Source organism: Aplysia californica, unplaced genomic scaffold (assembly GCF_000002075.1).
Source record: "Aplysia californica isolate F4 #8 unplaced genomic scaffold, AplCal3.0 scaffold00238, whole genome shotgun sequence".
In the NCBI taxonomy this organism is placed as follows: Eukaryota; Metazoa; Mollusca; class Gastropoda; order Aplysiida; family Aplysiidae; genus Aplysia; species Aplysia californica.
The window spans coordinates 80,564-94,709 of NW_004797508.1; the positions used below are offsets into that span (position 1 = coordinate 80,564).

The following is a 14,146-nucleotide window of genomic DNA, read 5'->3' on the forward strand; positions in this document are numbered from 1 at the left end:
CTCCTTTTTTTTAGATAAGGACAATAGATGTGTGATAAGAAAGAAGGAGCAAACCATTCCAGAGCACCCGCTAACCACCCACATGTAAGACTCCATCAAACATCACTTTTCAAAACAGAGTAAGGCAGAGTCTTACACTAGGCAGTCAATATGTTTGAGTAATGGCAAGGGGTTTCACCTTGCACAAAAATAAAAAGGAGTGGAGTTGAGTTCTCTCAATTATCCCCGTCTTTCACCTAGTATGTATCCCACACAGCCCGGTTTAGCCTTGACACCCAGAATTGAAGCTTTCCATAACTTCTGTTTATGGTGGTGCAGCAGATATAGATCTTTATACCTTCTACTTTAGTATCATCTTTTGCTTTGTACTCGGTGCTCTTGATAGAAAGTTCCACTCCATAGCCAGACAGTCTCACTTTGTCAGGGCTTTGGTTCTGGGGAAGAGATGTACAAAAAAAATGTTAGTTTTGTCTAATTTTAGTAAAAGTTTTACCACACTTGCAACATTACTGGGTCTTATAAGTGATGAAGATTTGAGGTGTTATGAAAGAGTAAAGTACATAGAAAAGAAGGCGTAGAGATAAGGACAATAGATGTTTGATAGAAAGGAAAGAGCTTAATACACCACAGCACCCACCAACCAGAAAGACAGACTAGTAGTGACTCCATCCAACCATCCATGTCCTGCATGGGTTTCCCTGTTATTTCATCAATGGAGGCAAGATCAATTTCTCTTCAGGAATAAGATAATGAGACATACACATGAAAGACAGTAAACTGCGAGAACATAGGTTCAGCCTTTGATCTATTCTTTAGAACAGCACAAACACACCTTGATGAAATGCCTCAACACATAGGTGATTTCCCCTCCAGATGCAAGCTTAGACAGGGCTGGGTGGAACTCTAGGAAACCTTTGGTGCCAATCTCTGCGTACAGGATGACCACTGCCTTCCTCTTGCCCGAGTTGGGGTAGATGTGGTCAAACTGATACAGTGGAGAAGGAGACCTAAGGGAAAACATACAGAGTCATAGATTTTTCAAAGCAATTTACATTTTGTCTGCAAGCTGTTCACTTAGTATTAAGAACCAGAATGCAAAATTTTCAAGAGAAAGAAAAAAACCTGTTTCATTCTTATAAAAACTGTACCAACATTATGAAGTTTTCTTGCTTTTTTTCAACATTTTAAATTTGAATTTCAACTTAATATTTCTCGAGCACATGCAACAAATACCACAAATTTAAAAAACTGCAATTAAAAAATGAATTAAAAATTTTGTGCTAGTACCTTCAGGGATGTCAGTGAGAAAATGTGATAACCCCTGAACTTTTCCCGTAAAACTAACAAAAATTCAAAATTGACCGGACATTCGGTTGAGTTGTGAGTAAGCATCAAAAACTACCTCACCTGATATTATTAAAATGAGATACACACAGCAAGACACACATGTTTAAATATTATTTCACTTACCCCTAGTCATAAAAAATAGGATGACTGTTTGTTTGTTGTTAGTTTGTGTTTTAATCATCAGCGGCTTTACCCCCCGGACTATCGCGCCAACCGCAGATGCGAGCAGCGGGCTTTAGACAACTGCGCAAAGGCGCGGATCCCCAGAATTCTGAAGCCCCTGACATTTGAATAACTTCTCTCTCTTGTCTCTTTATTTCTGAAAAAGCGTAGTTTGTCAACAATTCCCTCTACAGATGTATCCAGCTCAAGGGTTAGGAAGTTTAGTAGTTGAAGTCCTGGTGTTCCAGGTGGGTCGACATGTTCTGCAACTGTCGTCTTGGTTTGTCAGTTGGTAGACTGACATCCCTCGGCAACAGCAGGCGGGAGCACTATCTTGCAGGCTCGTTGTTCGCTCCAACGCCCACATCCAAAACCTTGAGCTAAAACTGTCAAGCAGACTTCGACCATTGAAAACCCTTACAGGCACCACCTGGGGTGCCTCAAGGGAATGCATAAAGCCAATATATTATGCTACTTGTCGGTCAGCTATCAACTATTGTCCCCCTGCCTACATGCCTCTTGCCAAACCCTCCAACCTGCAGAAACTGGAAAGAAAGCAGAACGAAGCAGCAAGAATCATCACGGGCTGCTCAAAGGATACTCGTGTGGACAGCCCCCTCATCGAAGCAGACATTTTACCACTAAGGCATAAAGCTGATGCCTTGACTGCCATCTCACTCGAGAAGTCCATGCGTCTGCCGGTAACGAATCAACGCAGAGCCTCCGCAACAAAATCAGTTCCCACGCGGACAGGCAAGTCGAACTGGAAAAAGCATGCTCAGAACCTCGTAGCCGAAACTGAACTGGATACGTACCCACGTGAGGAGCTGGTTGTTTTACCCCCCACACAACCGTGGAAGGCTGCATCATGCATCCTGACTTTTAGCACTGATCTTGTCGTCGACTGCAAGCGTGCTGATGAACCAGCCGTCAGGAAAGCAGCAGTAGAGGCTACCATTCAATCGCTCCCCCTGCTCAATGTAGAAATCTGGACTGAAGGCTCAGCTAAGCACGGTACCGAGTATGGAGGCAGTGGAATACTGATCAAGACCGGTGATACCGAACTCGACCATCGTGTACCCGCGGGCAGGTATTGTTCCAGCAACAGGGCCGAGCTTGTCGCTCTCGACACAGCGCTGACCGTTTATGACGCCACAGCGCCAGAAGAAGGAGAGAGAGAGAGAGAAGTTCAGTAGTCTGGAAGTAAGGTGAATGTCTCTCATGCTAAAGTATCCAACTTAATTCCCCATTTCCTGCAGACAGTGTCAGTGGGTGGCTTTGGAGATTCTTTCTCGATACTCGATATTTCCACATCGTATTATCCCAAAACAGATGAGATGGAATGCTTAGCCTTTTTCAAAAACAATGAAGTACTCTGTGTGTACATTATGTTGTCAATGGTCTATTCTAGTGAATGAGCTGCCAGACTCACAACTACAACCGTGCAGATTCGAATCTCTTGGGAAACACACTTCATGCAACTTCTCCTCACTTCACTCTTGTTAAAATGAGTTAATTACACAATTATGTGTCAAGTCAGCTCTGCTCCCAATCAAGCATGAGCTATTGGGTAGGTCAAATTTCCAAAAATTTATAAACTGAGTACTCTTTGAAACAATCGTAAGTGCATACAATCTGTCTCGAAACTAACCTTAGTAAGATCGAGAAGCATGTAAAACAAAACCCCCACTTTTGAACACCATTCACCCTTGTGGCTTACCTTGTAATAGCCGTTGTTAGAAGTTCCGACATTTCATTAGTGTCACAGGTATATTTTCCATTGACATCTATAAAGGATGAACAGTCTTTTTTTATTTCTATCTGTTCAACAATCTGAAAGCAACGAAAATCAAAGCTTGACAGATTTCTTGAGTAGAGATGTACACAAAAAAACGAAGGAAAATGTTTGGGTGACAAGGAACAGCATTTTATGAAACAGCATAATACATCAAATGATGTGATATTATTGATTTAGCATATTGTGTGAAGGGCCATGGGAAGTGTCATCAACAAGGTAGGGGGAACAGACGAAGACATCAAGGTCTGAATCCAAAATGCAAGAGCAGCATTCATCATCCTCAGGAATATATGGACGTCTAAGGAACTTGGATTGAACATCAAGCTGAGGATCTTCAAAACAAATGTGAAGACTGTGCTACTGTATGGTTCAGAGACATGGAGGCTCACAGCATCAGCAGCAAGGAAACTGCAGAGAAGGATAGTGGGGATCAAGTGGTTCAATTGAGTCACAAATGCTGAACTGTGGGAAACAACAAGCCAAAGGCCCGTAAAGGAAGACATACAGGTGAAAAAATGGAAATGGATAAGGCACACCCTGAGGTGACCCCCGACAAGCATCATCAGACAGGCTTTGACGTGGAATCCATAAGGAAAACATAAGAAAGGAAGACCAAAGATGACATGCAGGCGAGCGGTACAAGTGGAAATGGAAAAGGCGGGGACATCATGGAAACAGCTAGAAAAGGATGCACAGGACAGAAATGTTGTTGATGGCTTATGCTCCACTGGGAGTTAAAAAGGGAAAGAGAGAGAGAGAGTGAAGGGCCATAACTTGTTACGGCAGACATCCCTCATCTCTAGACAACAGACTCATTTATTGCCTCAAAAAGTTAAACAACCTTTAGATTAAAATACGTAAGCATAACCTTAAAATATATACATAATAGATATGTATAAGTTTCCGATACATATAATCTGAGAACTCTTTGTGTCAGATGAGTCTCCTTCCACAGGCGTCTGTGGAGTAATGGGTGGTTTCTTCAGGTTAAGTGCAAAGGACACAATTACAATTCGCAGATCTAGTAGATATTCAACTGAATGCCTCCATGCGTTGGTGGCCTAGTGGTTAGGCTCTCGGACTCGCAACCGTAAGGTCGTGGGTTCGAATCCCGTCAGGGACCCGACGTTGTGTCCTTGGGAAAGGCACTTTACACGAATTTTCCTCACTTCACCCAGGTGGGAATGGGTACCCGGCTATAGACAGCGAAAGATCTTGTCAGTATGTTAGTGTTTGAGCGCTTAATCAGCTGCTTGCACTGTATGCTTCCCGGGAAGCTGAGAATGTTTCGGAGTGTTCTATGGTCTGCTGGGGTAATAATATAGTGTAAAGCGCATAGAGCCTGCTGTTGAGCGGGGATTTGCGCTATACAAATGCTATCTATTATTATTATTATTATCAATAGTTTTATCAATAGTTTACTGAAAAGTAAGCACATAGCCCAGTACAGCTCTTGTAGGCAGGGCTGAAGCAGTCCGCCCTCTAATCAACCTTAAATCATGCACTAGTCAGCTACACTTAGATTGATTGTTTACCTGCTGGTACATGTTAACAGCTGGAGAGTACGCTCTCAGTGCCAGAGAGAACTTCAGGAAACTCAACTGCAAGGGAGACAAGAGCTCAGATGCAAACTTCTGCACCAGCTTGTACTTGATGTCATCAGCAGCTGGTGATTAGGACAGAGGAGAGAAACCCAATTCTAAATAAATATAGAATTTGCAAAATATTCATTATTTTGTTGTAACCAGGTCTTCTAGTCTCACTTATACTTTGCTTCCAGCAAAAGAAAAGTAGAATTCCCGACAAGGCAACATAGTATTTCCTTCATTTAACTTCACAAACATTTTACACATTAAAAAATTATTTTTTTTATCATGAGGTTTAGATAAAACCCTCAAGTTCTTTTCAACTTCTACTGTGTCACTTGCTAGTTTTTGCCAGTGAACAAACATATTTTGTTTTTTACAGCATGTGCTCCTTTCAACATCTTTTTCAAATGATATCCAGTCCAGTCCCAAAAAAAATATCTGTGATTAAAAAAAAAAAAATCACACTTAGATCATGAACCAAATTTTGTTTTATAGACTTCCATGCAAAAACTTCAGCAACACCCCATAACACCAATATTTGTGCAATGCATATACCATACAAAATTAATGCGGTATGGTAAGAGGACATCCTTCCCATTGATTTGTCGAGTTATATCAAGATGTGCATAGCTTTAATCTTAGTGATAATGGGGAGACACCTTGAGCAAAGTAAGATAACCATAGTTCAAAAAAGGAAACTTAACTGTTACAACCAACAATAGTAAGGGTATATTTGAAAATGCTTAATGTCAGCAGTCTGCTGGACATGCGACTGCAAGTAAATGTTTTTGCATCCCAGTCTCGATCCAACATTGTTTCACTAGGAACGGCAATTAAAAACAATCTTTTCTCCCATATAATCCCGGTGAGATTGGGCAGATCTAGCTTCACAATAACTTCCTAAGATATGAGTTTATCTCACCTGTCTGGATAGAATCTGGATCCTGGTCAGCAATTCGTCCGACAAAAGTCCAAAAGCTCTCTGCAGACTCCTTGGCCAAAAACTCACTGAGTGAATACACAAATTTTAAAATATATGTACAAAGAAACAAAAGCAGATGGTACCATGAGAATAGCCGTAGCAAATACAAAGGTAAAATCCTTTCCAAGTAAAATGAAATGAAGGAATAAGACAAAAGCATGGGAATTGAGAAGTCTCAAAAAGAAGTAGTGTTTAATAATATACATTGATACATCAATGCTTGCACTTGTTTTAAAAAGGCAGTTTAGTATTATGCAATGAAATTCTTCAACAAATTGAATTACTATACTTTCACACCGTTTGCCCAACAAAAGAAACAATTACACCAAAAGCATATAAAATTCATAGTTTTGTTGAAAAAAATGTTTTGCAGCACCATACATACCTTGCTTCAAGCAAAAGAGGAGTAGAATTCCATTTTCCTGACAAGGCTATGTTGACAGGCTTTTGTTTAGCATCAACATAACACTTGATCATCAAAAGAATGGCAATGCCTTGTAGAAACAGCCGTGCCATCCTCTGAAAAAGTACATTTATTCTAATTAAACCACAAGCAACAGAAACTGTACTGTAGTATAGGGTTTTACGGCGCTCGCAACTGCTAAGGTCATATGAGCGCGCGAAACACAAGTTGTTTACTTTCGCAAAAGTTCACCGCACGATTGGTTAACTAATTGACTTTAAAATGCTAAAATGTTAAAATATTAAAATTCAGTGTAAATATATTGGTGATTTAAAACAACTCTTATAGGTAACAATAAAAATTTGAAATAGTACGTTTTCATTTTTCATTTTACAACTTGCCATAAAGGCCAATGGCCTTTATAAAATTCAAAATTCTGCTGGGAAAAACGACGCAAAAAATATCTTGCAATTTCTTGCATTTATAATATTTCCTTCGGATCTCTCCAAAGTTTAGACATTCGGTTAAGATGTGTCTAATGGTAAAATCTGTGTCGCATCCGACACAGAACGGCTTCTCATCTCCCTGTAGGAGGTATTTGTGGGTCAGGGCCGTGTGTCCGATGCGCAATCGAGTTAAAATGACTTCGTCTCTTCTGGAGAGGTCCAAAGGATTTCGCTGTTCTAGTTTGGGTTTTATTTCATATAGTTTATTATTTTTCTGGTTTTCCCAGTGGCTCTCCCACAGACTGGAGGTGTACTTTTTGACTTTATTTCTAAAGTCAGTCTGTGGGAGAGTGTTTGTCGTTGATCCCAGCAGAAGGGAAGAAGCTTCCTTTGCCAGGTCCTCTACCTGCTCGTTTCCTCGGATGCCCACATGGCTGGGTATCCATGCGAACATGATGTTTTTTCCTGTTTCGGATAGTGTATGAATTTTCTGTTGTAGCCTAACTATTTTTGGATGTAAGAGTGTGTAGTTTGTGAGTGAGGTGATGCAAGACAGAGAGTCAGAAAGGATAAGGAAAGATTTGTTAGGAGAATTTTCTACAGAGTCCAGTGCCATGTCAATGGCAGTGGCCTCCGCAGTGAAAATGGAGGCTTCAGGATGGAGTCTCCTCTGGTGTGTATTGTTGGGAGATAAGGCGGCGACGCCCACTTCATTGTCTTTTTTGGAGCCATCCGTGAAGATAAGCTCCGCACCGGGGTATTTATCTATTAGTTTTTTGTATTCTGCTTTAAAAGTTTTGGTGTTTGTGCTTTCTTTGTTGTGCGTGGTCAGCTGTAAGTCTACTTTTGCCTTGGTGAGGTGCCATGAAGGGAGGTCGGGGAAAAGAATTTGAAATAAAAAGTTTTCTATTATTTTTCCTTTCTGGTCTATAGGTTTGTCTCCCCAAAGGGGACTGTGGGCATTGAAATCACCTAGCAAAATAAAGGTTTTTGGAAGCTGAGCCTTTAAGTCATTTAGTTGGGTTATTTTGAGGGGGTAATTTGGTGGGATATAAACTGAGCAGATCGTGATTGGTCTGTGCAGGGTGACCCGTACGGCAATAGCCTGGAGGGTCGTCTTAAGATGTACTTGTCTGTGGAGTGTGTGGTTGTCGGTGTAGATGGTGGTACCACCGGAAGCAATCTGGTTCTCCGTGTGAATGTGATGGTACGCAGTAAATCCTTTTAAGTCTATGGTTGAAGCCGGGGCGAATTTTGTTTCTTGAATACAGGCCACCCGTGGGCACAGTGTGGCCTGTAAATGTTGCAATTCTGCAATGGAAGGTCGGATTCCGCCGGCATTCCATTGCAGGACCGCCATTATGAATTTTTACTTTTTAATTTCGAGCTCAAAGGCCCCGGCTTCGAAGAAACACTCTGACTCCTCCTTGCGGGGGAGGCAGAGTGTTTAATTTCTAGGTTGCCGTCCTGGATTGGAAGGCGGTCTAGTGGGGGATTTGGAGGAGTGACAGACTCCGCCCCTCCCGGGGTCAGGTCCGGGAGGGGGGTCGGAGCTGTCTTCCTCCATAGGCAGGGGTTTGTCTGCTGGAGGGGTAGGGGGAGGTGGAGCAGACCGAGGGGGCTGGGAAGGGGGGGGAGGGGGCTGGGGGGAGGGGAGAAGGCCCACCTCACACCCCATCAGAGGGATGGGCTGCGAGGTGGAAGAAGAAGAAGAAGAAGAAATGATAGAAGAGGGGTGAGGGGAAGAAGAGGGTGTGGAGGAAGAGTCCTCCCCGTCCTCCCCTTGAACCCCATAGCGGTTAGAGAGTGGCACCTCAAAGGGGGTTGCCACAGGGATAGTAGTGGGCCTTTTGTTCTTAGTAATCTTAGGCACAAAGATTTGCCTGTTGACCACGGGCTTTGGGAGGTCGGTAGTAGAATTACTTGCTGACCTCGTGACCATCTGGGCTGCCTTTGAATACGACCGGCCAATGACTGGGGTTGTGATTGGCGGGCAGACAACCTTACGGGCCTCCTGGAAGGAGCAGCCATTTCACGCCTTGTATTGCTGGATGGCGCGTTCTTGGAGCCAAGTCGGGCACTCCTTGCTGAAAGCTGTGTGCTGGCTGTGGCAATTTGGGCAACAAGGACTAGCCTTGCATTCCTTCTCAGGATGCCCGGTCTTGCCACAACGAGGACACACGGCTGCGTGCCGGCACCGTGACTGGCTATGGCCGAACTTCTGACACTTGAAACAGCGCAGAGGGTTCGGCACATAGGGTCGTACGTCGAGTACCAAGTAAGATGCCCAAACGGTGGCTGGAGGGCGACAGTGAGGACGATCGTGTTCGTTTCAATAGTAGTCTCCCCCCGCCGAAGAGTAATCCGGCGGGCTTCGACCACTCCCTCACAGTGCTCCACAATTTCTTCCATGGAGCAGCCTTTCAGCTCAAGGCTGCGGACGACGCCTTTCGAGCGGTTGAATTTCTGGTAGCGCTCGGACCTACATGGAATACCGCCGAAGGTCGTGGTATCCAGGAGTTTGGTCACTTTGTCTTCAGTTGCGCACTTGACGAGGAGTACACCAGAGGACAGCTTCTGGACATTCGTAAGAATGTATCCCAGAACCTGTCGTAGTGCATCTCCCGTCTTGAACAAATTCAGATCAGTGATCTTCTTCTGTGCGTCTTCTTTGCAGCAGATGGCCACATACGGCTGCTTCGGAAGCTCCCTGGGAGAAGGGAGGAAAGAAGCAACAGTAAAGGTCCTTTTACCTGTTTTTGAATTTTTGCTCGGCTCGGCGGCCGCACCCGCTTCCGCGAGCCGAGACTTTTTGTTAACGTTGGGAGCTGGGGAAGGGTCTTTTTTAGATTTGGATTCCATGAGAGTTTTCTATTTTATTCCACTCCGGGGCTCCCTGCGCGCCACGGAGCCCAACAAGGGGACACATTGCTCGGATTACCAGAGCTGTGCCAGGGCTACCCCGGAGCTATACTCTCAACGAGAAAGTACAAGACCCTCCCGTCAAGATTGACCCAGGGCTTGATGGGGTTTCAGCTCTCAACCGATTGAGTGACATGGGCCCTGCCACCCTCCCGTCTAAGAGAAAAACCTGGGCCAAAGAGGTGTGTTGGCGAGGGACAGTCCGTGGACTGATCTCACCTCAACCGTCAGGTACCCGGTTTCCCTCCGCACGGGTCGCACCTCACGGTCAACGAGGCGCCCACTCTGTGGGATGGGTGACCTCTCTTTTTGCTGCACTTGAGGTCAGCGGTGGGAGAAAAGATAGAAGAAGAAAGAAAGAAGGAAGGAGAAGAGGATGATACACCTAAGTGAGTGTCGCACACGGATCCCAGAGGGTTGGGATCCTTGTGCGACACTCCGCCTTTGAAGGGGTTGCACCTTCTGCAGACGAAGCAGTGGGTCTATTTATATCCCCCCAACCCACAGAAAGCAACTGACATACTTTGACCTTTATAAAGAATACTCAAACAATTAAATCTATTAAAACCTACAAAACAGCAGTTCTTCACATGATAATATTTGGATTTTTTCTTTTACAAACCTAAGGGGAGAGTTTTTTTCTCATATTAAGTGATGATATGACAATGGTCGGAAGTCTGAACGTGGCAACAGTAATAAGTGCAATAACAAGTGTTTCTTGTTCTTTTCTTTATCATTGACTAAAATTAAACTGTTTGTTGCTTTCAAATTTCACTATAGTAAACACTGATGGATAATGTGTGAGTCAAACCAACCAACGAAATAAGTCAGTGCATACATTTGCTGCTATGCTTCCCTATCTAAAATTTTGTTTTGAAATTTTTTAGACAAAAAAGAGAAGACCCTTTTACAATCACATGGAATTCTCTTTCTTTTTTCTTTGTCAAAGAACTATCATTTCTATACTACTCCACAACCATCTGTCTTATCATCTAGAACATCTAAAATACAAGGCATATATATTTATATATCATTTATATATCAAGTTGGAATTGCAAATTGCAATGCTAAAAGATTTTATACAACATAAAGTATAAAGACAAATGTTCATTAAAAAAATTAGCATAAAAGTAAGATTTTCAATAGAATCTCAAGGACTACATGCTGGTTTTTTTAACTTGCGAAAGTACTGATAATTAACACAGACAAAATTGACTTTTACAAATATCCTGAAAATTTTGAGGAGCGTAGATATGGGAAGAAACAGAAAAACAGTTTTTGTCCAACACATATCAAACTAATCATTATTTCAAGCTCGGTCACATAAAATAAAGCATGAATCTCAAATTTTCAAAGGGGTTAATAAGAACTTAGATTAAGAGCAGTGTCAGTGCAGAACTAGCAAACAAACAAGCCTGCCCAATGACAATGGTCGAGGCACTTAGAAAGAAACATTGGCCCAATACAAGGCAGAGAGACCCAAAACTCTGTTGGGGCCTAGAGGACCGAGGAGTACAGCAGCCTTCGCACTTGAGACTGGGATGTCCATTTAAAGAGGAACAAGAAGAAAGACTTAGTATCTGAAAATTTCTCTTAGAATTTTAAAAAGAAAAATTCCACACATAGATTTTAAATTAAGACCCATGTCATGCAAATTGACACAATTTTCAACTAGAATTAAATCTTAAAGAGCAAGTTTTGGGTGAATACAACTTTAGTATATATATATATTTCTTGTGTTTATTGCTCCAAAGCGAGACAGCTTGCAGTGCTAACAGACCGACGGCAAAGTAAAATTTAAAAAGAGGTGGGGTTGGTTTTTTTTACTGCGCTGAGGATTGATCCCATTTGTTGTTGCTGCACTCTCTTGTTGGGGTGGGCAATATGAGTCGCTTTGGGAAAATCCAGATATGTTGATGCACCCCATTGGGAAAATCTGGATCTGTATTTTAACCCTATTTTCTTCTACACCCCATTCATGTGGGTGTGAATTGCTTGTTACAAGGTCATGAAACAGTTCTTTTCATATACCCTACTTCTTTTAACCTCATTTGCAATCATTGATCCTTTCTCTTTAGTATGCACAGGAACAGAAGAAACTGCGTCATGTAATCTGTTCTTGTCATTTGTTTAGAGGTGGGAGAAAGTATCTATTGGGACGAAATAAACTTGGTGGTAATTAAATTGATTCACCACCACTGTACCGGCGACGGCGATGCTGACAACAAATGAGATGCATTCTTTCTACTTGTTTTTTTAACAAACTGCAGTGATAAACGCCACCCCGCACAACGTTCTTGCCCCAACCCCCACAGACAAAACACGCACGTGCCCACACATTAATGAAATGTAATCGCCAAACATCTACAGAACAAATAATAGATCTAGTCAGTGCCTACACACTGTACTGTATGTAGACTCCAGATCTAGCTGATTTGTGAGAGAAAATATCTTGTTGTACAGTAGATCTAGATCTAGATCTAGATCTAGATATCTAGATTCTAGATGTAGATCTTGAGATCTAGATCTAGATTCTAGGCCTAGATCTTGATCTAGATCTAAAAATCTCTAGAAATCTAGAGTTAAAAAGTAGCCTAGATCTAGATTAGATATCTAGATCTAGATCTAGTTAATTTAAGGCTCAGTAGACTACTGTGGGAGACTTATTATTGATATCAAAATGTACACCAACCTAGTCTGCAGTCAGTAGGTGTGTCGTCCCAGATCTAGATCTAGATCTAGATCTAGATCTAGCAAGGATTAAGTTGTTGAGTGGGAGGAGGCACGACTGGCTACAATATTGTCCTACACTTTAAAACTATAGGCTTAGAGAACTGAAAATAAATGATGGCATGATGGTCAGATAGCCTAAACTTTTACTTTACAAATTTCACAAATTATTTGAAATCCAAATTTGTTTCGGCTTGAGAAACAAGATAAATCATAATAATATGAAAGAATCACAGGGATTTAAGAGTGTCTTATCTGATCAGCCACTAACAACAGAAATGTAAGTTGGCCTATTCCTGCTTGAACGCAGGAACAAGGGATCGAAAAATCGTTACTTACTTACTTTTGATATACACGTATGTTTACACCGATGGACGCCGCCATATAACAACTCTGCAGGAAATGTAGACAGGTGGTCGATTTGGATTGGACAAAATTAAATTCCCAAATAAACCTTCAATAACAAAATTATTACACCACTATTTTATTTGTTTGAAATACCAATGAGTAAAATTTACTAAGTTACTACTTTCTAAGGAAAAGATTCGAGTATTTTTTTACATTTGTACCTTTCCAGCACGGGAATTCCCTATTCTATTTTTAGTGACCGTTTACAGAGTTACAGATTACTACGAGTTCACAGTTTATCACAGTTTAAAGTAGGCCTAATCTGCATGAAAAATCAAACAATCTAGTTTTTCTCAAATCCAAGAAAGCCTAGAAACACACCCAAGAGCCACGATGGTGTCTCGGAGCAAACCAAATAAGGGGAGGCGGGGGGGGGGGGGGGGGGGGGGGGGGGGAGGGTTGACAGAGGGCGGGTAATAAAAAAGAAGGGGAGGAAATAAAATATTATACATGTATTAATACTATTTAATTAAATTTACCCCACCTCTTTGATTTACCCTTACTGACACATGACGATTGAATGCTGGATTTACATTTGTATTATAATCAATTACTGGCAAGTTTCGGTAATAAAATGGGTAGATTGACGAATATAATATACATGTATTTAGTGCACAAGTTGATTTAGTTGACTGCAAAAGAGAACAAGAGTCACTAGCTGGCACCTTGACAAAATTCACTGTAACATAAGTTCTACCAAAACTGAAAATGCTCTACTCTAGTCATTATAAAAACAGAGCACATGCAGGCTTGCTCATATGTACCTTCGAAATCGAAATACGGCTGAAGGTCAGGAGCCCTACGAAATGGGAAAAGCGGTGAACATACTTGGCAAAAATCATGCAGTTGCAGTGGAGGTTGAAAAATCAACAGTCAACTACCCGTGATCTCGAGATCATGTACGGGAACATAAAGATAAAGAAGAAGACTAACAATTACAATGAACTTTTCTTTTCCTGTTCCCATAACAGACTAAAGCTTACTTTCAAGTAGCCTACATGTCACGACCCCAATGCTTTCTTGTCGTTTCTCCATTTTTAATAACAGTGAAAACAGTTCATAACAAAGAGTGAGCTTAATAAGATGTCACATTTTCACTGTTAAAATAAAGGAGATACGACAAGAAAGCACTGAGGTAACAATGTACATTCAAAGACTTTTCAAAAAATTGTTCTCAACAGCAGTTTGCTATATTCTGTCATAGCATCTCTCTGTAAAGAGAAATCTCGCATGTAAACAAAGTATTGTACAGATACCCACCATACACCCAAAACAAACAAGTAAACATATACACACAACTTCTTATGTTTTAAATAGCATCTTTTTCATTCTTAGTGCCCGTGAACAGAATGAGTGGAC

The 14,146-nt window shown here is 41.8% G+C and overlaps 1 protein-coding gene across 2 annotated transcripts in view; it reads right to left on the reverse strand.

Moving 5' to 3' along the window:
- The window catches only part of LOC101845004 (UDP-glucose:glycoprotein glucosyltransferase 1), a 51,008-nt gene extending 38,189 nt beyond the window's left edge, over positions 1-12,819 (reverse strand). The window contains exons 1-7 of one of the 2 annotated variants that reach the window (XM_005100158.3): positions 12,723-12,819; positions 6,264-6,397; positions 5,819-5,904; positions 4,843-4,973; positions 3,230-3,342; positions 833-1,007; positions 338-434 (exon numbers count right to left, since the gene is read on the reverse strand). In XM_005100158.3, coding sequence (XP_005100215.1) covers positions 338-434; positions 833-1,007; positions 3,230-3,342; positions 4,843-4,973; positions 5,819-5,904; positions 6,264-6,394 — 733 coding nt within the window. In that variant the 5' untranslated portion in view covers positions 6,395-6,397; positions 12,723-12,819. Of the gene's footprint in view, positions 1-337; positions 435-832; positions 1,008-3,229; positions 3,343-4,842; positions 4,974-5,818; positions 5,905-6,263; positions 6,398-12,718 lie in introns of both variants that reach the window. The other variant, XM_035970220.1, reaches the window with a different exon arrangement.
- Positions 12,820-14,146: the final 1,327 nt, after the last annotated feature.